The sequence below is a fragment of the Solanum dulcamara genome, chromosome 4 (genome assembly GCF_947179165.1).
Source record: "Solanum dulcamara chromosome 4, daSolDulc1.2, whole genome shotgun sequence".
Lineage (NCBI taxonomy): Eukaryota > Viridiplantae > Streptophyta > Magnoliopsida > Solanales > Solanaceae > Solanum > Solanum dulcamara.
Window position 1 is genome coordinate 18,561,916 of NC_077240.1, and position 20,153 is coordinate 18,582,068.

The window sequence follows — 20,153 nt, forward strand, 5'->3', positions numbered from 1 at the left end:
TCACGGTGTTCAACTGACTTGCACTATGCTGCGTCAAGGAATAGGAAGGTGCCTCAAAACGGTCGGTAGCTGCTTAGTCTCATCTAAGAATTGCTCCTCCAGAATGGCTGGTAATACCACTTAAAGGCGGATAGACCGTCCACCCAGTGTCGCTACCCACTTCTACTAAGGCTGAGCTTAATAGGAGCATGAATCTATTTTCTTTGTGATTTTGTGGTTAGTCTTTGAATCTAGAAAGAATACATAAATAGGCGGATAGGTAAGGTAGCCTATAAACTCAAGCGACCAGTGAACGTGGTGTTGAGAGTATTACAGTAATTTAACATTCAAATATATTTAAAAATAGTAAACATTTTATAGAAAGCCCTCATAAAGATAACTATCCATTATATTAGTTTTATTACTACTTACGGGTAAGAATACATATGGAAGTAGTTGACTTTTTTTTAATTTTTTTATTTGTAGTCGACTTTTGCTTAATTGCAGGACTATTAATAGACCGCATCATATTTTAAGGATCAGATATGTTATCACTTTTGAAGATAAGAGTACTATATTATTTAGCACTGTTTATCGATCAATTTAGTTTGATTTTAAAGTTTATTAATTTAATTTATTAATTATTAATTTATACACATGTTAAATTATTATAAAATTATTAAGATAATGACCTATTGATTGTTATTGATTCAGTTATCAATTTAACCGTTAAGATATAATATAATTTTTGTTTTGAAAATTATTTAGAAACAATGTGACAAATCAAATGAACATGCACATGTGTTGAGTCAAAAATAAAAGTAGAAAACTGAACTCTAAGTCAAGAATTTTATATACCAAATGATATAAATATAATTATTTAATTTACTATAGAATTATAAAAATAAAAAAATAAAAAATAAAAAAATCAAAGGTTCGCACACGAGCTGCATAGAACATGTAGGATTTTCCAGATTAGGTTCTCTGACTCATCTCTCTCTCTCTCTCTCTCACTGAGCTCTGCATTGCGGCTAGGGTTTCACCAAAAAATCCCTACTTTTTTGTGATTTATGATAATGGATATTCGGATGAACTAGCGTTTGTCGAGGTTCTTTGACACATAAAAAAGTAAAGGCTCTTGAAAATGGCGGATTTGAACCCCTTTGATTTGCTCGGTGATGATGATAGCGATGATCCATCAAAGCTGATTGCTATTCAGCAGCAAAAATTTGATCCGGCGAAGAAATCCTCAGCTCCGGCGGCGGCGACGGCTAAGAAGCAGCCGGCGAAGCTCCCCACTAAGCCTCCTCCCCCGACTCAGGCTGGTGAGCTTCAGTTCAGCTTTTATGTTTTCTTTGTTTCAGTGTTTATGGATAAGACTGGATTGTATTACTAGGTATTTGTATTTAAGAACTAACTAAAATGGTTGAATATTTGTAAATTTAAGGGGGGGGGGTGAAGATGAAAAGCGCCACAGATGGGGACTGAAAAAGGATTTGACCCTGTAGGAATAAGTGTTATATTTGGAGAACCTCTAGTTTCGAACAACTGCTAATTTGTCTTATAAGAGAAATATCATTTGTTGAAATGAACCGAAATGAAACCCGCCTAAAGTAGAAGAATACAGCGAATTCATTGTTTCCCTTGGTATTTGTAAATTTAAGGGGTGAAGATGCATAGGAGAAACAGATGGGGACTGAAAAAGGATTTGACCATGTAGGGATAGGTGTGATATTTGGAGAACCTCTAGTTTTGAAGAACTGTTAATTTGTCTTATAAGAGAAATATCATTTGTTGGAATGATCCAAAACGAAACCCGGCTAAAGTAGAAAGAATACAAAGAATTCATATAGATAATTCCAACATTAATTGGGTTTGATGCATTGCTGTTGTTATCTGTAAAGTGGCACCAAGGCAAACAGTCTTTTAATTGTGACGTGTTTGCTAACTATGGAGTACTTGTTATTGGAGGCGGAGTCAAGATATCAACTTCATGGATTCTGTATTTTAGAATGACAACTTCAAGTGTTAATAACTAAGCTCTAAATTTAATATTTGTATATATTTAATGAACTTTTAACACAAATACACTCTTTGAGCATAACCTATTTGTGTATTTGCATGTGAGTTTTTATAGGTACGGTTAAAAAGCTGCAGTTGGTTTAAAAGGGAATTTGGAAATGACCCATTAAACAATAGTGCTAGTTGCATCTTTACCAGTTTTTTTAAAAAAACAATAGTGCTATTTGCTCTGGAGTTGATTCTACTCTTAATCTTATGTGGTGAAAAGCTAGGATGTTTCTGGTGGTATCAATGTTGTTTGAGGCATCTATATTACACGTTGTCTTATCCTTCTTTTTTTCTTGGGGGTGGGTGGGGATAATCTAAGTGATCTATGCTCTATATTGGAATGATGTATGATGCAAATAACGTTATCTGAAAATAATCACAAGGATAGTCACTTCTTGAATTCAAACTGCATAAAATTATTTTTCTAAAGTTGTGTGGTGGGAGTCAACATATGTGCTTCTACCATGTTTTAACATATTTGTCTACCTTGGATGATACACACTCAATAAGACATTATCATCTCATGTTTTGTTTTTCTTATGTATATCAGTAAAAAGTAGAGAAAGTTGTTAATATTTGGATCAATTTAAGTGAGGTAAGCAGATATTCCATATTGTCCAGACTGCAGATAGCTTGCCTGGCTTTCTGGATGTTCGATTTCAACGCCTAATTAATGTGAGACCACTTTGGTGTATTGTCAATGCTTTGATTTATCAAAAAGAAAGTAATCATGGTCTGTACACCTTCATATGTAACAGTCTATAGGTTTGCCATAATAATGATTAGAAGTGCCAAAAGGGGACTAGGTATATTTAAAATCACATCAGGAACTGTCTAGATGAATACTTTATCTTAGAATTGATGTGGCTTAGCTAAGGCCTAAGAGTATAACATAATTGAAGTAAAGTACCCGTACCTTATAAAAATTACCTTACTAAAATTGAAGCAAAGTATACATATAGATGATACCAACTATTTAAGATTCATTCTTAGCTGTTGTTATTACACTTACATTAAGTTAGCATAAGGATAAGTATGAATTTAAAGAACTTCTAGTTCTGTAGAATCCCTAATTTGTCTTAAATTGCTTAGCAGTATCAACAGGTAATTGAGTTGAATAGAGTGGAATATATAGAGGACTCGTATCAGCCACCCCAATTGATTTGGGATTGAGGTACTGACCCAACAAAAAGGAACTAGTTTGAGATTGAGACGTAGTTTATTGATATATAAATACAACTATAATGACTTAAAATTTTTCCAAGTTTTAAGAGTGCAAAAAATCCTATTGGGAGTGCACCCCTGAATGGGCCCGTGCACTGCACGATCCGGATTTAGTCGGATCTCCATGGGCTCTGGACACCGGGTGGGAAACCAAAAAAAAAAAGTATTTGACTATTATTTGTTTAAGGATGAATTTTTCTTTAATCTCATTTCTGGTATCTCTTCAAAAGAATGAGAAAGAATCCCTTTCCTGCTGTTATTGAAGCCTTTTGGTTTTGGCATTTCACATGTTAATGTAAATACTTTTTATACTACATACAAGATGTCTGATGGTAATCAATTCTATGTTATTCTATTTTTATTTTCTCATGCTTGTTGCTTGTCGCGTTCAAGAGTGCTGGTAAATTGTCTGGAATTAAGTGGTTCCACTTGAATAATGATCTGGATGGATTAATTTTTGTTTTCTGCTAAGTTGTGCGGACTCTTCATATTTGCTGCCGCACCCGTGTCGACACGAGACGGGTGCGGGTGTGGGATACGTGTGGGATTCGGTCAACCCACATCGGATACTTTGACCAAGAGTCCATGGACAACCTACATCAGACGGGTGCGGGATGCGGTCAATCCACATCAAATACTTTGACCAAGATACTTTTCCTCTTGGTCAATATTCGTAGCTTCATGTTTCAAGCCAAACAAAGAGATGCTAAATATTCAAGCGGTTGTGTTCCGACTTATGGTAGACAGTAACAATGGTCTGTAAAGAGAGTTGGTTGAAGGTCTTGAATGACTTTCTCTATCTTTTCTGAGGGGAGGAATATCTTTATCTTTATAACTATATTTTTATAATATTGAATATTTTAGCCGAATCCCCGCACCCGTATCCATACTCAGATTCGTATCCCCGAATCTTAAAATTTAGATTATGCCGAATCCGACTCTCGGATTCGCATCCGTCTCGGACACCCGCATCCGAGTCCGAGCAACTTAGGTTTTCTGTCTCTCAATCTACCTATAGGCTTCTGTTTATAGTCATGCACTTATGGTTCCTTTCCTCTTTTTCTTTTGCAAGTATTCAAAATTTGTACTTATTGCTTCTCTGTTTCAACTATGTAGTCAGGGAGGCAAAAACGGAATATGGGCGTGGTGGAGGTAGAGGTGGTGGACGTGGCTACAGCCGTGGTCGTGGTGGAGGTGGGTTTAATAGGGAAGCATCCAACAATGAGAACTTTTCTCGCAACAGAGAATTTTCAGGTGGTATAGCTGCACCTGAATACGTGGAAGGAGGAAGACCCTCTGAAAGACGTGGTGGTTATGGTGGACCCCGTGCTTTCCGTGGTGGTAGACAAGGTGGTTTTAGTAATGGGGAAATGCCTGAGGGGGACCGGCCTCGTAGGACATTTGAACGCCGTAGTGGTACTGGCCGCGGGTAGATACATCTTTCTTGTCTGTGTTACCTCACCTTTTTATAACCATATTTGTAAAGCTGTCGTTCTCATCTTTCACTGTATGAGCAGAAGTGAGATAAAGCGTGAAGGTGCTGGCCGAGGAAATTGGGGAACTGAAGCAGATGAAGTTACTCAGTGAGTTTTACCTTCTTGCATGGCCCTAAACTAACTAGTTTGAACATAAATGGCATATTCTATCTATTAAATTTGGTGTTTAATTTTGTTGTATTTTCTATTACAGGATGACTGATGAAGTTGCTAATGAAGGTGAGAAAAATCTGAATGTGGAGAAACCCTCCACCGAGGAAGAAGCAGGAGACGACAAGAAGGAAAATCCAGCTGCTGAAGCTGAGAACAAGGAGCCTGAAGATAAGGTGAAGTCTTCTTTATCATACACAACACAATATTGATTGGACTTTGTTGATCCTTCTGTTGCTACCTTGTGGCATAAGACATGTCCTGCTCTGCTCTAGAAACAGATGCTCAAGAGAGCCTTAGCAATCATAATTTAACACCTTCCTTTTTGAAGGCTCATGGAAGTAGCAAGTCTATAATTTACTTTTTGCTTGTATAGCCTGATAATTCCTCATCAACTGGAAGTAAATATCTGATGCACATTGGAACTTCTGGACATTGTTCTTTGGGTTGCTTGAGAAGGGATTGAATTTTGGTTCGTATTTGGGGTTTAGGTTAACAGAAGAATGTTTCATAATCAGAACTTGTTTGTTTTGTACATTTGGTGAGGTCATGGTTAAAGTCATCAAAGGACATGTCTTTAAATATGCTGTGAATAATTTGTTGAAGGCGCACTTGAGCTATGAAGTTATGACTTAAGTGTGTGACACAGGCAGAACTTGCTTTTCTCGGCAGCAGCTCCTTTGCAAGCACCATGGATTCAAGGCATGAGCGTCAGACCATGGGCTCTGTCAAAGAGGCGTGCACTACACAATAAATGTAGCTTGCACAGCAATAGACTAATTGTTGAAGAAACATTATGGATGAATATTGTAGTTGTTAGGAATAGGATAACAATTTACTAAAAAGAAACTTTAACTAATAAATTTGATTAAGACGCTTACACAACTGCAGTTAGTTGGAAATTGCACTCAGTGCTTAAATCTTTAATAGGCTTGAGTGCTTTTTTTTTTTTTTTACTTATTTTGACAACATTGGCCGTAAAGGTAGAAGCAGAAGTTTCATCAGTAGTAGAAACTTTCCAAGTGTAGTGCTAGTCATGGTAGAACTGGTACTTAAGACATGGTGGAGTTGCAGGTGATGGTTAATAGTTCTTACCAGTTCACTGCGAGAGAGTTTGTGCTTCTCAGCAGATGATTTATCGTTAGAGAATGCGGGTAAATTTATACATTGGTAGGAGTGGCCCCGGTGGAAGACAAGATGCGTGAAACGCGACTGAGATGGTTTGGGCATGTGAAGAGGAGAGTCCCAGAGGCACCAGTGCGGAGATGTGAGAGGTTAGCCATGGATGGTTTCAGAAGAGGTAGGGGTAGGCCGAAGAAATATTGGGGAGAGGTGATCAGACAGGACATGACGCATTTACGACTTACCGAGGACATGACCTTAGATAGGAGGGTGTGGAGGACACATATCAGGGTAGAAGGCTAGTACATAGTGGCATTATCCTCCTTATCCGTAGGCGTATTAACGCACTATGATTTATTGTACTCTGATTTATGTTATTTATGTTATGTATGTTATGTTATCTTATGTTATTTATGGTATTATTTGACGATATCTACTGTGTTTTTGGTGCTTGGACTATACTATTGTTTGGAACTCTTTCGTTATCTACTTTCCTACCATTAATATTCTTGTCTGATCTTTTTTCCTATGCTTCTATTGAGCCGAGGGTCTTTCGGAAACAGCCGTCCTACATTGGTAGGAGTCAGGTCTGCGTACACTTTATCCTCCCCAGACCCCACGATGTGGGATTTCACTGGGTGGTTGTTGTTGTTGTTTTATGTTTAATGTAATTCATGTTCCTTGAATGAATAGGTGATGACCCTTGAAGAGTATGAGAAGTTGCTGGAAGAAAAGAGGAAGGCTTTGCAGGCGCTTAAGACTGAGGAAAGGAAGGTCGACACCAAAGTATTTGAATCCATGCAACAGCTTTCAAAGAAACCCAGTGATGACATCTTTGTCAAATTGGTAAAATCTTGAGACATTCTGTCCTCTGCTCATGCTTGATGCCAGTTATCTTTAAAACATTTCTTGATATACTTCTATGCCTTGATGTTTAGGGCTCCAAGGATAAGAGAAGAGAGTCTGCTGAGAAGGAAGAGAAGGCAAAAAAGGTAATTCTTCGGCATTTGCGTCCTTGACACTCATTTACCCAGCACATGCTTTTCTTATGCTGCTCTCAATAGTGCTTTATCTTTGTGGGACTACACTGGGTATGTTGTTGTTGCTCTGAATAGTGCTTTACCAAACTTTATGAACAATGCATCCATCCTGTTATAATTGTTATTCTTGCTATACACCACAGCAGTTCTTTACACTCTTTTCTGGGTGCTGTTGCATGCGTGTCAATGAAAATGGTATCATGTTACAACGTTGTTGTAGAGGGTATAATTACGTTGTATTCTTCTACAGTCGGGCCTTTGTTTCCTCTGTTTCTTTCAGATTTTCTGGTAATCCTTTGACTTGCCAACATATATCTGTTATAGTGCCATGCAACAATTTTTACAAAAAAGAAGTCCTTTATCCACTCTTATACATGTGCATGCACCAGGCTGGAGTTGATTGAGATGAGGTGTGAATCCACAAAAATGAGAGCGAAAATTGTAATCATCTTACTTCGTATCTCCTTTTTTCTTTCTTTGGCTTTAGGCAGTCAGCATTAACGAGTTTTTGAAGCCTGCTGAGGGTGAGAGGTATTATGCACCTGGTGGTCGAGGTCGAGGGCGTGGCCGTGGTTCTAGAGGTTACAGTGGAGCCAACATGACGAGCAATGTGGAAGCTGCTCCTCCCATTGAAGATCCAGGTCACTTCCCTACATTGGGTGGCAAGTGATGCTTTTGTAGTGCTTTTCTCCCACGTCCAAGAGGCAAATCTGACTATAATAATGGAGTGGAAGTTTCAATGTAAATTTCTTCCGTTCATGTTATTCCCTCTGTACCTTTTTTTGTTTTATTTTATCTGATGTGTTACTCTTCTGATATACTGGGGTATATGAAGCACCTTAACTTTCTAGTAATATTTTCTGTTCATCATTTAATGACAATTCTCAGTGACTTAAGATGGCAGGGTATCGTCTTCTGAACTTCTGATAAAAAAAAATACCATTATTTGTGTTGGGAGGTCATAAAATTTGAATAACCATGACTAGCGAGCTACTTGTACAAGTTTTTGCGAGTCTGTTTGACTTCTCTAATTTACCTTCACAAGGTCCACTCTTCTTATCGTTGGCGGATCCAATATTTCTTGCGGCTTAATTGGAGCATTGAAGTGAAGTCCAAGAGCATGAACACCATTCTCTCGTGACGCGTAATAAGCAAATTAACTTAGTAACAGTTTACAACTGTCCCAACACCCCACTCCCATTGATAGCAGAGGGTGGACTGTGGAAGCTGAAACTGAAGTAAGACAACTACAGAATGCTCCTTTTTCTTTTAAACACATTTAACTATTCCTTTTTTTTTTTTAGTTTCATATCTAAACTATCACTTATTAGTTTGAAAAAACACTTCTCTCTTTTATTTTACTCTCATCATAGTGTGTGTACTATACTCTCTTTCTTGTAAAAAAAAATTGTAAAATCACACTCCACATGAATAAAAATAAAAATTAAATAAACTATTAGAATTAGTTAAAATTAAAGATTAAAGTATTACTATCCCCTTCACAAAAAAATATAAAATATTTTTCTTCACCCACTCCACCACTTTCTTTCACCGTAACCCCACCCCTTCAAATTTTTTAGTTTTATTTTTATTTTTTAAAGTTCTTTTACAAAAGTTTTTTTTTAAAAAAATCTTACTTAATCTCCCCTCAAATAATAATTTAGATATTAATTCAATTTTTTTTAAAAAATTTACCCCCCCCCACCTAACCCTCCGTTTTCAAAAAAAAAATCTCATTTTTTTTAGATATATACATATGATTTTAAAAAAATATTTTCAACTTGCCGCAAGATTTTTATTGCTGTTATATTCGTTACACAAGTAGAAAAAAATATTTTTCTAAAAATATATATACATATTTAACATAAAATGAGAAAAATATATAAAAAAAATCATGAGCAGAAGGTTAGATCGGGTGGGTATAATTTTTTTTTTTTAAAAAAATAATAATATTTTTTTGGAAGGAGTGGGGAGGAGGTGAAGTATGAAATTTTTTAAAAATATTTAATAAAAAAAGAATTATAAAAAAAATAAAAGGATGTGAGATTGTCGGGGGTGGGGCGGATGGTGGAGTGGGTGAGAAAAATATTTAAAATTTTATTTTTTTTAAAAATATTTATTTTTTTCAAGATAGAAATACTTTAGTTTTTTACTTTACTAATATTAATAGTTTATTTATTTTTATCAAAATGAAATAGTTTATCCATGTGAAATTGAATAAGGAGAGTAGAGAGAGTGTAGAAACTCACGTTTTCAATTGTTCAAAAATTCAAAAAAAAGAATAGTTTAAGTATGTATTTGATGCTTATAAAAAAAAAAAGAAAGAGATAAAAGGAGGTTAGGGATGGTTGGTAGGTGAGATTGTAGGTGGGTGCAGTGTGAATAAATAGCTGAACCAATCCTAGTAAAGATATTTGAGTTTGGATCTTGATGGAAATGGGTAGCCAAATTGCCATCCCTGTGAAAGAAACCTTCTTCATATCACATGGTTCGCCGATGCTTTCAATAGATGATTCTTTACCGGCTAGACATTTCTTGAAATGCTTCAGAGAGAAAGTCTTCACCCAGAAACCCAATTCAATTTTGGTGATCTCTGGTCATTGGGAAACTTCAGAGCCTACTGTGAATTGCATCACTGGCCTCAATGACACTATTTACGACTTCTACGGGTTTCCCCAACAGATGTACCAGTTGAAATACCAAGCACCAGGAGCTCCAAAGTTGGCCAAAAGGGTGAAGGAACTGCTCAAGTCATCTGGCTTCAATCAAGTGCACGAAGACAATAACCGAGGCCTAGATCACGGGGCATGGGTGCCTCTTATGCTCATGTATCCAGAGGCCGACATCCCAGTCTGTCAGCTTTCTGTCCAGACAAACAAGGATGGAACTTATCACTTTAACATTGGGAAAGCATTGGCCCCTCTCAAGGAAGAGGGTGTTCTCATAGTTGGTTCTGGATCTGCAACTCACAACTTGAGGGCTTTGCGCGATACGGCTGGCATCGCTTCTTGGGCTGTGGATTTCGACAATTGGCTTAAGGAATCCCTTGTTAATGGAAGGTATGAAGATGTAAACAACTATATAACAAAAGCACCTTGTGCCAAAATTGCACACCCATGGCCTGACCACCTGTATCCGTTACATGTAGCAATGGGTGCAGCTGGTAAAAATGCCAAAGCTGAACTTATTCATCATAGCTGGAGCAAACATGCTCTTTCTTACGCCTCGTACAAGTTTGAGTCACAGCCTAAGTAGCATGTCATTGGATACTTTACTTTATCTGTCCACAAGCATTTAATGGCTTTAATGTGTATATTTCTATCGAATGTCTTTCCCTCTTTACCTTGCCTTCTTGAAGTAATGGTAAAGTCTATATACTCTGCCTTTTCTGTATCTGACCTAGTGAGATTTCATGGGTATGTTGTTGTAATGTATATTTTAGGCAACGTTGAGAAGAGCAAATGTTGGCAAAAACCAATTTTTTTTTTAAAAGGGACCATACTAATCAAGCAGGACTCTGAGTTTAGGACAATTCTTACAGCAATGAAATGCTCCCTTTGGGGAAATCCGATATCCAAAGAAAAAGGATGTTGGTCGCAAGACCTTTTTGAGCATATTCCTGTTCACCAGTATAGCTTTCTATTGAACTATGAGAAATTTATTTAAACATGCGTTAACCAAAAGCAGGTCTAAATGTCAAAAGTACAACAAATAATGCTAAGATCGTTATGTTCACAATTGGTACACTTCAATAAAAAGATATATTTCTTATCAAGAAATAAAAAGATATATCTAGCTGTAAGGATTTTGCAGGACAAGGCTACAAGGGTAAACATTGTTCTTGATTAATGAGATTACTGTAGACATGTCATGGATGAGTGGTGAGCCAGCAAGCAAGTAGCAGACGTTCTCTTGTAGTCAAGACGAGCAGCAGCCACTATTCTGAGCAACAGGCTGTCCACGAATATTTACATTTGGAGGCTGGGCAGCATTTGTGGCCGGTTGGGTTGGCATGCTGCAATCAAGAAGCCAAAGAGAAGGAAATAATGGGAATTGAGAGAAGCAATAGATATGCTAGCTCATCTCATAAATGTAAATGAAAAGATTATTTGGAGAACATTTTATGCATCAAGTGAAGTTGATTGAACCATACAATCGTATAAGGGATGAGGCAAAAACCAAACTAGTTGCTACATCTTTCATTTAGAATTCTTCTTTTTGGTTTGTGTAAATGCTTATAGTGATTGCATGTCCATCACTATGTTTAAATCCATTTAAACATCAAAAAGGATCCTAACTGGGAAGTTAACCATGTTTACTATCTGAAATATCTCTCAAATTTCTGGACCAAACATAATGTCAGAAAAGGAAGAGATAAAAGTAAATAAGTATCCCTCACAGAAAACAGTAGTAGTTGGATTTTATCAAAGATCACGCCACAGCTTGGAAAGGATATAAAAGACACCATTGATTAGCACTATTTAAAAATAAGGAACGCATTTACCTATTCTTGATAGCAGCAGTCATAGCCATGAAAGACTGTTCTACGTTACTAGCATCTTTCGCACTGGTCTCCAAGAATGGAATACCAATTTCATCAGCAAAGGCCTAAAAATAAATTAGTATAAGTTTGTTTTCCATTTAAAGACGAAGGATCATTAAATATCTGCAAGAAGATGATTCACCTTAGCCGTTTCATACGACACAACTCTACTAGCAACAAGGTCAGACTTGTTCCCAACAAGAATTTTGTTAACATTTGGGGTAGCATAACGGTCAATTTCACTCAGCCACTGCTTCACATTATTGAAGCTCTCCTGATCCGTCACATCATAAACAACCTACCATAGAGGCAAAAAAAAGAATGTCAACAGGTACAGAAAGCAGTTGACATTTAACTCTACAGGCCACTAATTTCTATTTATATTGTGTTGAGAGAAGTAAGGTCACTACTCACTATTATGCCATGGGCTCCACGATAGTAGCTGCTAGTGATAGTCCTAAAACGCTCTTGTCCAGCAGTATCCCACTAAACAGTGTCAAAGTAGAAAACACCAATATCTTGATTTCATTAAGAATTCAGCGCAATGAATGTCTGTAAAATGGAAAGCCTAAAGCAAAAGTGCAGGTGAACTCTTACAATCTGAAGCTTAATGGTCTTCCCATCTTGCTCCACTGTCCTGATTTTCTACACGAAAATATTTGGATATTTGGTAAAATCAGTGATAACGTAAAAGTAAAAATGCTCTTGCTGAAAAAGATAACAGAATTCCAACCATATGTAAAATTGAGTAGCACATAAACAATTAAAGTATCTTACAAAATCAACTCCGATTGTGCTTATGTAGCTCTCCTGATATGTGTCATCCTGATGGTAAAAAGAGACAAAATAGTCAGCCAACAATTACAGAAGAAAAATTTAAACAACATTGAACAATATTCCGATACACTTTTCAGCAGGGTGAGAATCTTGAGTTAACGATTAAGAATCTCTAACAATGAAAGCTACACAACAAGCAACAAGTTCATCATTAATCAATCAAATGTTCACAGGGTGAACGTGGAACTTCATATAATGGCTATGCCTCTGAATTGTAGGAAGGAGGGGAAAATATCATGTGCAAAGTAGTTTCTCTACAAGATACTGATAGTTTCAACTTCATTATAAAGCAAGAAAATAACTCCACTAGGGCACTCAAGTAGACTCTAGTGGTTGGAAAGTTCAGGACTATCCTCAGTCTTCACTTATAACAACAGACAGTGACAAGGAGCTAGCAAATAAGAAACAATGTCCTGACATTACTAGAAGAATGCCCATCTTTAGTCAACATGAATCCATATATGCCACACCAAAAAAGGAAAAATAAAATAGAACATTTCAGAACAATTTTTCTAATGACAGCCAGTATAATGGCTATGCCTCTGAATTATAGGAAGGAGGAGCACATATTATCGGCGAAGTAGTTTTCTACGAGATAGTGATGGTTTCAACTTCACTATAAGCAAGAAAACAACTCCACCAGGGTACTCAACTAGACTCTGGTAGTTGGAAAGTTTAGGACTATCCTCAGTCTTCACTTGTAACAACAGACCATGACAAGGGGCTAGCAAATAAGAGACAATATCCTGACATTACTAGAATAATGACCCATCTTTAGTCAATGAGAATCCATAAATGCCACACCCAAAAAAAAATTAAATGGAAGGATATTTCAGAACAATTTTTCTAATGACAACCTCATGCCAGATGGCCATTCCAGAGCCGTTCAATTGTGAAGCAAAAGAATAAAATGATTTAGACCACCCTGCATACATGTCAGGGGTGACTGCTGTCCATGCAGTAAACAACATAGTAGATGGACCAATCACAGGAAAGAAACTGGCAGAAAAGATGGTGTCCCAGATAGGAAACTGTCATGCAGCATTTCTATGGCTCTAAGAAGGTAGGTCCGAAAAAGCATAAAAAAGCAACAACAACAACCCCTCCCCCCCCCCCCCACCCTTTTAAAAGGTACAAAAAGAACCACAGTGAGATGTGGTGAACTTCAAAGCTCAAAATAAATATTTTTATTTTTATTTTCTAAAATATTGGTATGAGATGAGCTTAAATGGAACTATATTAAAAAGGGTAAATTTGATCGAAAAGGTGGAAAGAGGGCATTTTTGAGTCATTCTAATACGTTAAGAGCATTTTTGATTTAATAAGTAGATACAAGGACAAATTTAATCTAATAGGTGGAAGGAGACCATTTTTGATATAATAGATAGAAGGAAAGAGAGATTTGATACAACTGGTGGAAGGAGAGCATTTTTGAGTCAGTTCTAATATGTTAAAGGCATTCTTTTTTACCTTTTTCCCAAAAACGAATTGACATGGAGATCATAGCAAATAAGAAACAAAACAGCGTTGTCAAAGGCAAAAAGCGTTAAAAAGTGCCTAGGCCTATCTGGAGTTCAAAAAAAAGGCGCAACGAAGAAAAAAATGAAAATATATCCTGGAGGAGGGCATTTCTGAGTCATTTCTAATACGTTAAAGGCATTTTTGACCCTTTTCCGAAAAAGAATTGACACGGATATTATAGCAAATAAGCAACAAAATAGAGTTGTCAAAGGCAAAAAGTGTTAAAAAGTACTTTAAGCAATTAAAGTTTGGGCTTAAGTTAAAAAAGGTGCAACGAAGAAAAAATATAATATATATGTAGTGCAGGAAAGAAATAACAATACCATTCTTAATGATTTCCTCAACAATTACTAATATTATCTTTTTGTCGACCATATTATTGTTTAGTACTGCTCTATTCAAGATAGAACTTATGGTAATGAGGCGTACGCCTTAGTGCCTTGCCTACACTAAAACACATCCTAAGTGAGGCAAAGCGCCTCCCCTAATCTTCTTTGAGCTTTCAGGATCACCTCAAGTGAGCCTTTGACAAACCCTGAGACAATATCCTTAAACCAAGACAGATTATTTAGTTTGCTTCAATACTGTAGTGCAAAGAACAAACTATGTCATATGGTACTTACTCTGTCCCATAATTGTTGTTGTTCACTTCCCCAAGAAGCAAAGAGGTCATCTTTGACCAAAGTTTATAGATATATTATGTCATCATTTTGGAAGGTTCAAATTGCAACTTATAGTGTTTTTTGTGCAGCTTCGAAAACAAGAAGTGGAGTAACCAAAGTTCAATGACCAAACATGCAACCAGCTGATCTCAAACAATGAAATGCGACTAAAATTATGGGGCAGAAGTACAAACTCGGATTGGGTATTGTAATTTCAAGGAGACTACTGTTGATTACTACACATTATAGCATTGTGTGCTTGAATTGAATTGAAACCACTTTACTGTTTCCTTCAAATCTTCAATCATATCAGTTTCTTTCCTTTCCTTTTTTCCAATACATGCCACAGAAGGTAAATGGAACTCACAATAAATTTGCAATTAAGCTTTACTGAAATATCAGTTTCTTATTCATACTGGTCATTGTTTTTGATGTCTGGACTTCTGAATATAGAAATTTGGCGAAGTAACTATGGACAGCTATGGTTTTGCGGAACAGGGGACTTGATGGTGGATTAGGTTCTTCGAGGTTGATTGGACATTGAATGCTAGAATAAAAGCACATCACAGAACCACCCAAAAAGATTACTATACGATTAAAGACATATGAATGAAAATTTTCCTCAAATTTAGAATAAAAATGAAAAATTAGGGAAGCAGTCAGTATATGCTCAGATAACTGATTTACTCCAAGGGGATAATGGAACAGAAAAAATGAAGACATGGAGAATCCAGTGGCCAGTGCATATGGCCATGATGCTCCACAAATCCTCCATTCGTTTAGTTAATCAGGAATTCAGTAGGTATGTTGAAGAAAGAAAGGTAAAAGAAGCACCAGAGAAAAAAGTCGGTATAGACAAATCCAAGATGGGAAAACTTACAGCAAACCTCAAAAGGAGACATGACTTCCCGACACCAGAATCGCCAATAAGCAAAAGTTTGAACAGGTAGTCACTGCACGGAAATCACAACAAATGTAACTATAATACAGATCCAATAGCTTGCAGATGTTGAAAGTTGCATACTTAAGCACTATCCTAGATGACACAGCTAAATCACTAATAGAAACAAGCACTAACATAAAAGTGAAGAATAGCAAACATACCAGTTAAGAATATTCAATTATTATTTTTCATCCCCCCAAAAAAAGAAGAAGATTCACTTATTATATATACATAATTGTAGAAAGTTTGTTGTCTTTCTAAATATGCATAATTTAGCAACATCTGCTGGCCACTTTGGTATTAAATTTGATCCTCCTACTTGATTTGACTATAATTATATGAAACTACCGAAGTTCTGCATTTAAGTCTCATTCACTAAATGTTGAAATTTAGTTCGCTTTTTAGTAAATGATATTGCACAAATTTATCAACAAACCAAGACAAAGTAGCCTTTATATTATAGAAACACCATACACTCTTACATACTTGCATGATGTGGTGTTATAGTATGGTTATACTGATCCTTGTGATAGAATCTGGGGAGGAGAGTTTCTAAGGATTGTACCCTATTTGATAGGTTAAAGAGACAGACATGATAGGATGATTCTCCTACCATATGCTATCATTTATAATCAGGCATAGCCTTTTTAAAAAAATAAAATAAAATAAAATAAAATAAAATAAATCAGACGTACCTACAAGTTCATCACGTTTGGATAGTGTTCTCTAGGTTGAACTTGATATGATTTAATGCTACATCAGGAGACACATAATCCTAGTTATCAAGAACAACTCTACAAGAAAGGAAGACCAACATTTATCGACCTGATTCCCACTTAAACAAGTTTAGGGAATTACTCAAAAAACTGACCTAGAATTTACTAGTTGGACCTTGTGCAAGCATGTGAAAAAAATATCACACCAAGAGTTTCAGCTGATCTAGAGGTAACCATGAAAGCAACGTTGTCAAACACAAAAAAGAAAAGAAAGGCACCAAATGCCTACAGGGACTTAAAAGCAAAACACAACTGAAGTGAGTACTTTAATTGAAGAAAGGTGCATATGAAAAAAAAGAAAGTATATGTAATGCAAGAAAAGAATTGTTGTAAATTTTAATCGGCAAAACACAACAATTATATGGATTAACTTACAGAAAACTGCAATTGAGTGAAATCCATGAAGTAAAATCCTTTCTTTATCAAGTTGAAAGCCCATTTTAAATCTCTAATTTCAAATATAAAAAATACAATTTAAAGTTTCTAATTTAATGAGGTTGTTTCCGAAAGACCCTCGACTCAAGTGCATCAAACCGAGCCAGGGTCTTCCGGAGACAGTCTCTCTACCTCTATGAGGTAATGGTATGGTCTGCGTACACTCTACCCTCCCCAGATCCTACTAAGTGGATTTCATAGGGTATGTTGTTGTTGTTGACTAGTTTTTTCATCAACTAAATTTCTATTTCATTCATATCTTATAAAAAAAATCGTATTCATATGTACTAAAATGCCATTAACAATTAATATATTGCTTTGGGAACTTTTCGAGGTTTAAATAAACTCTATATACCAAAATTTGATAGACCATTCACAGTGAATCTGATATATGTAAATAGAGAAACAGATAATAGCTTGAAAATAGAAGATCTTCCAGATGTATTCTGGAATGAAGTTCATGAGAACACTGATGCTCCCTCCTTTCCACCTTCTAGTTCTATGATCAATTTATATGACTATCTGATATTCTTACAAACTTCACCATTTCCTGACTATCTTTTGGGACCGATTGAAATAGAAAACGGTCAAAAAATGATAAAAGGGAATATAGTTTAGGCTAGTAAGACAATGCACAAATTAACACTGCCATAGTTGAGCATTTTCACCCTCCTCCCGGCTATCATTAGGAGGGAAAACGTAGTATATAATACATAAAATCGATCCTCTGGGTATTTTCATTAAGCTTTCGCGTACAGAATGTAATCAATTTTCTCAAACGACATTCGATTGCAGAATTTAATGACTTAGGGTTTATAAGTGAAATCGACAAATGCTATAAAATAAGGATATTTTCAATAAATCCACAGTTAAACGAATAAATATTGAAATTAGAAAAGGAAATTGAATGGAAGAAACTAATCTGAAAAGAGTTCAAGCCTTACTATTCTGTATTCATTGCGACAGTGCAATTTGGAAATATTGCAAAATAATAAGTAATATGACAACAGAACTTACTATTCTGTATTCATTGCGATTAAAAGCAGAGGAAAATCGCCGGAATATGGGCGATTTGCCGGGGAGAATTGGGCGGCGCAATCTGCTTCTTCGCGGCAGAATTCAGATGCAAAAACAAAGAGGCCGTGGGAGAGAGAGATCCCCTCCAAATCGCAATGAAGACACGTAAATGGAGAAGATGACATAAATGGTCCCTAATGTTTAGGTTATATCTAAGATAGTCCCTTAAATATACACCCGAATAACTTTAGTCCTTTAAATTTATCAAAGTTGAATGTTTTTGGTATAGATCAAATATTTAACCACCCATCCACACCACAACACCCATCACCCAAACCCCATCTCCTTCTCATAATTTTTTCTTGCATTAAAATATTTTTAGGATAATATATTTTATTTATATACAAAATATAATAAATAAATAATTACTTATTTTAAAAAAAATATATTTTCTCAAACCATCAACATACCCATAGTGATCACTAAAATGCTATATTGATGGATCAAGATATGATAGTGTTCATGCATATAATCAAATATTTGATATATATGAGGTCAGCTACCATGCTCCTCTTCCCACATTTGATTTGTTGATAAACTAATATAGTGACACCCAAGGATTTAGCCCCTGACAGAAATGCAAGGTAAGGCTGCGTACAATAGACTTTTGTGGTCAAGCCTTTCCCCGAATTCCGCGCATAGCGAGAGCTTTAGTGTACCGAACTGCCTTTTTATCGATAAAGTGTTGCAAGTTTTGGAAGTTAATTTTCAAATTTCATTTTTATTTTTATTCAATTGTAAATTTAGTTGAAATTTAAAAAAATATAATGAATTTTTAAAGTAGTGTAGACAATAAAATTATGTTGAATAATAATTTTTAAATTTTAAAGTTGTGTTTGGACGTATATTTAATTTGATTTTTTAAAAAGTAAATTGAGAGTAAAAATGAAATTTTACTAAAAAAAACTAGTCTTATCTAGTTTTTGAATTTCTTTTGAAGATAAGTCTTAAAAAATCGATCAAATTTTATAAGCAAATAATGTTTTAATTTTATTTCTAAAAATTTACTCTCAAATTCTATGGCTAAAAGAAAGCTAAGTTTAGTGGATAAAATTATTAATATCTAAAAAATAATAAATATTCGATAAAATATTCGAAATATGTATATAAATTAACCCGTACCTTAGTTATGAAGAAAGATAAATTGATATATACAATCCATGTAACCTTTATTATGAGCGATTTTTCAGATTTAATTTATTAATTCATGCATATGAGTTAGACTATATATCTAACTTGTTAATCTCACCCGTATAGTATAAAGTTTGTTTGTCTCATCCACACGTGATCAATTTGCAAATTAGCTAGCAACAACTTCTTTGACAGTAAGATATTCATAAATAAATAAATAATACCATCTTTTTTTTTGTAATTGTTTTGTAAATCTGCTGGTTTTTCAGTTTGCCAAAAAATGCTTCGAAAGCCAACAATTACTATATATACTTTAGTATATCTTCAATTCATGCATGACGATTAAAGGACAGTCATCCAAATTAAACCATACATGAATCTAGATAGTTTAGTTTGAGGTGATTGATTTTTTTGATATTAAATTTATTTGAACTCGATGCATAAATTTATATATAAAAATTCATTAAAATTAGAATAAATAACATAATAAATTTAATAATAAGAACTTTTAAGTGTTAAATTCATAAAAAAAATTATCCTGAATTTGTTTGTGGATTCAATCTATAGCCAGCATTGGCAAATGGCAAGGACTTCAAATATTCTTTCGTAAGCATATAGTAGCATTTATGCATGTAACGTAAATTAAATTCTCTTAAAAAGTTAAAGATGAGTCCTATTTTCTTTTTTACATTAAAATAATTGAAAATAATATTACTTTTCAAATTTCATCAAGCCTAATTCTTTTTACATTAAACTAATATTACTTTTTACGTACATTACCTCGTTACTTTAATTATCACTAGAAGAAATTATCCTTAGTTAGTGAAACTAGTTAATTATCTAAAAATATCGTAGAGTTATTTCTTGCCATAACAAGTTCAATTACAATGATAATATAAAATTATATATTGTCAGTGTATATAAATTAATTTAATCATTTTATAATAGGAATTTTCGCATATAGTCACTCAAAAATATCTTAATTATGCTCTATAGCTATAGTTTGGTAATTACAATTCGTAGCTATAGTTATAACAACGTTGTATAATTCGCGCAACATTTATATAATTCGTTTTACAATTCACAGTTTTTATATAGCGTTTGTATATTTTACTATATAATTCATACACAACGTTTGTATATAACG

At 35.1% G+C, this 20,153-nt stretch overlaps 3 protein-coding genes across 4 annotated transcripts; 2 read left to right on the forward strand and 1 right to left on the reverse strand.

The window, feature by feature from the left end:
* Window positions 1-937: 937 nt before the first annotated feature.
* LOC129886759 (RGG repeats nuclear RNA binding protein A-like) lies at window positions 938-7,935 on the forward strand. The gene is made up of 7 exons (XM_055961596.1): window positions 938-1,304; window positions 4,390-4,702; window positions 4,791-4,856; window positions 4,963-5,095; window positions 6,735-6,887; window positions 6,980-7,033; window positions 7,569-7,935. The coding sequence occupies exons 1-7, from the start codon at window positions 1,124-1,126 to the stop codon at window positions 7,749-7,751; spliced, it is 1,083 nt and encodes a 360-aa protein (XP_055817571.1). The 5' UTR covers window positions 938-1,123; the 3' UTR covers window positions 7,752-7,935.
* A 1,472-nt stretch (window positions 7,936-9,407) lies between these two features.
* Window positions 9,408-10,622, forward strand: LOC129886760 (4,5-DOPA dioxygenase extradiol-like). Its single transcript, XM_055961597.1, has one exon. The coding sequence runs from the start codon at window positions 9,512-9,514 to the stop codon at window positions 10,334-10,336; it is 825 nt and encodes a 274-aa protein (XP_055817572.1). The 5' UTR covers window positions 9,408-9,511; the 3' UTR covers window positions 10,337-10,622.
* Window positions 10,623-10,717: 95 nt separating this feature from the next.
* LOC129886761 (ras-related protein RABD2a-like) lies at window positions 10,718-18,015 on the reverse strand. Of its 2 annotated transcripts, none has more exons than XM_055961598.1 (8): window positions 17,816-18,015; window positions 15,525-15,597; window positions 12,402-12,449; window positions 12,222-12,269; window positions 12,039-12,110; window positions 11,767-11,922; window positions 11,586-11,689; window positions 10,718-11,096 (listed from the first exon to the last, which is right to left on the reverse strand). In XM_055961598.1, the coding sequence occupies exons 1-8, from the start codon at window positions 17,998-18,000 to the stop codon at window positions 11,000-11,002; spliced, it is 783 nt and encodes a 260-aa protein (XP_055817573.1). In that variant the 5' UTR covers window positions 18,001-18,015; the 3' UTR covers window positions 10,718-10,999. The 2 variants fall into 2 exon arrangements, with proteins under 2 accessions (XP_055817573.1, XP_055817574.1); XM_055961599.1 differs by lacking the exon at window positions 17,816-18,015 and adding an exon at window positions 17,743-17,788.
* Between the last annotated feature and the right edge of the window lie 2,138 nt (window positions 18,016-20,153).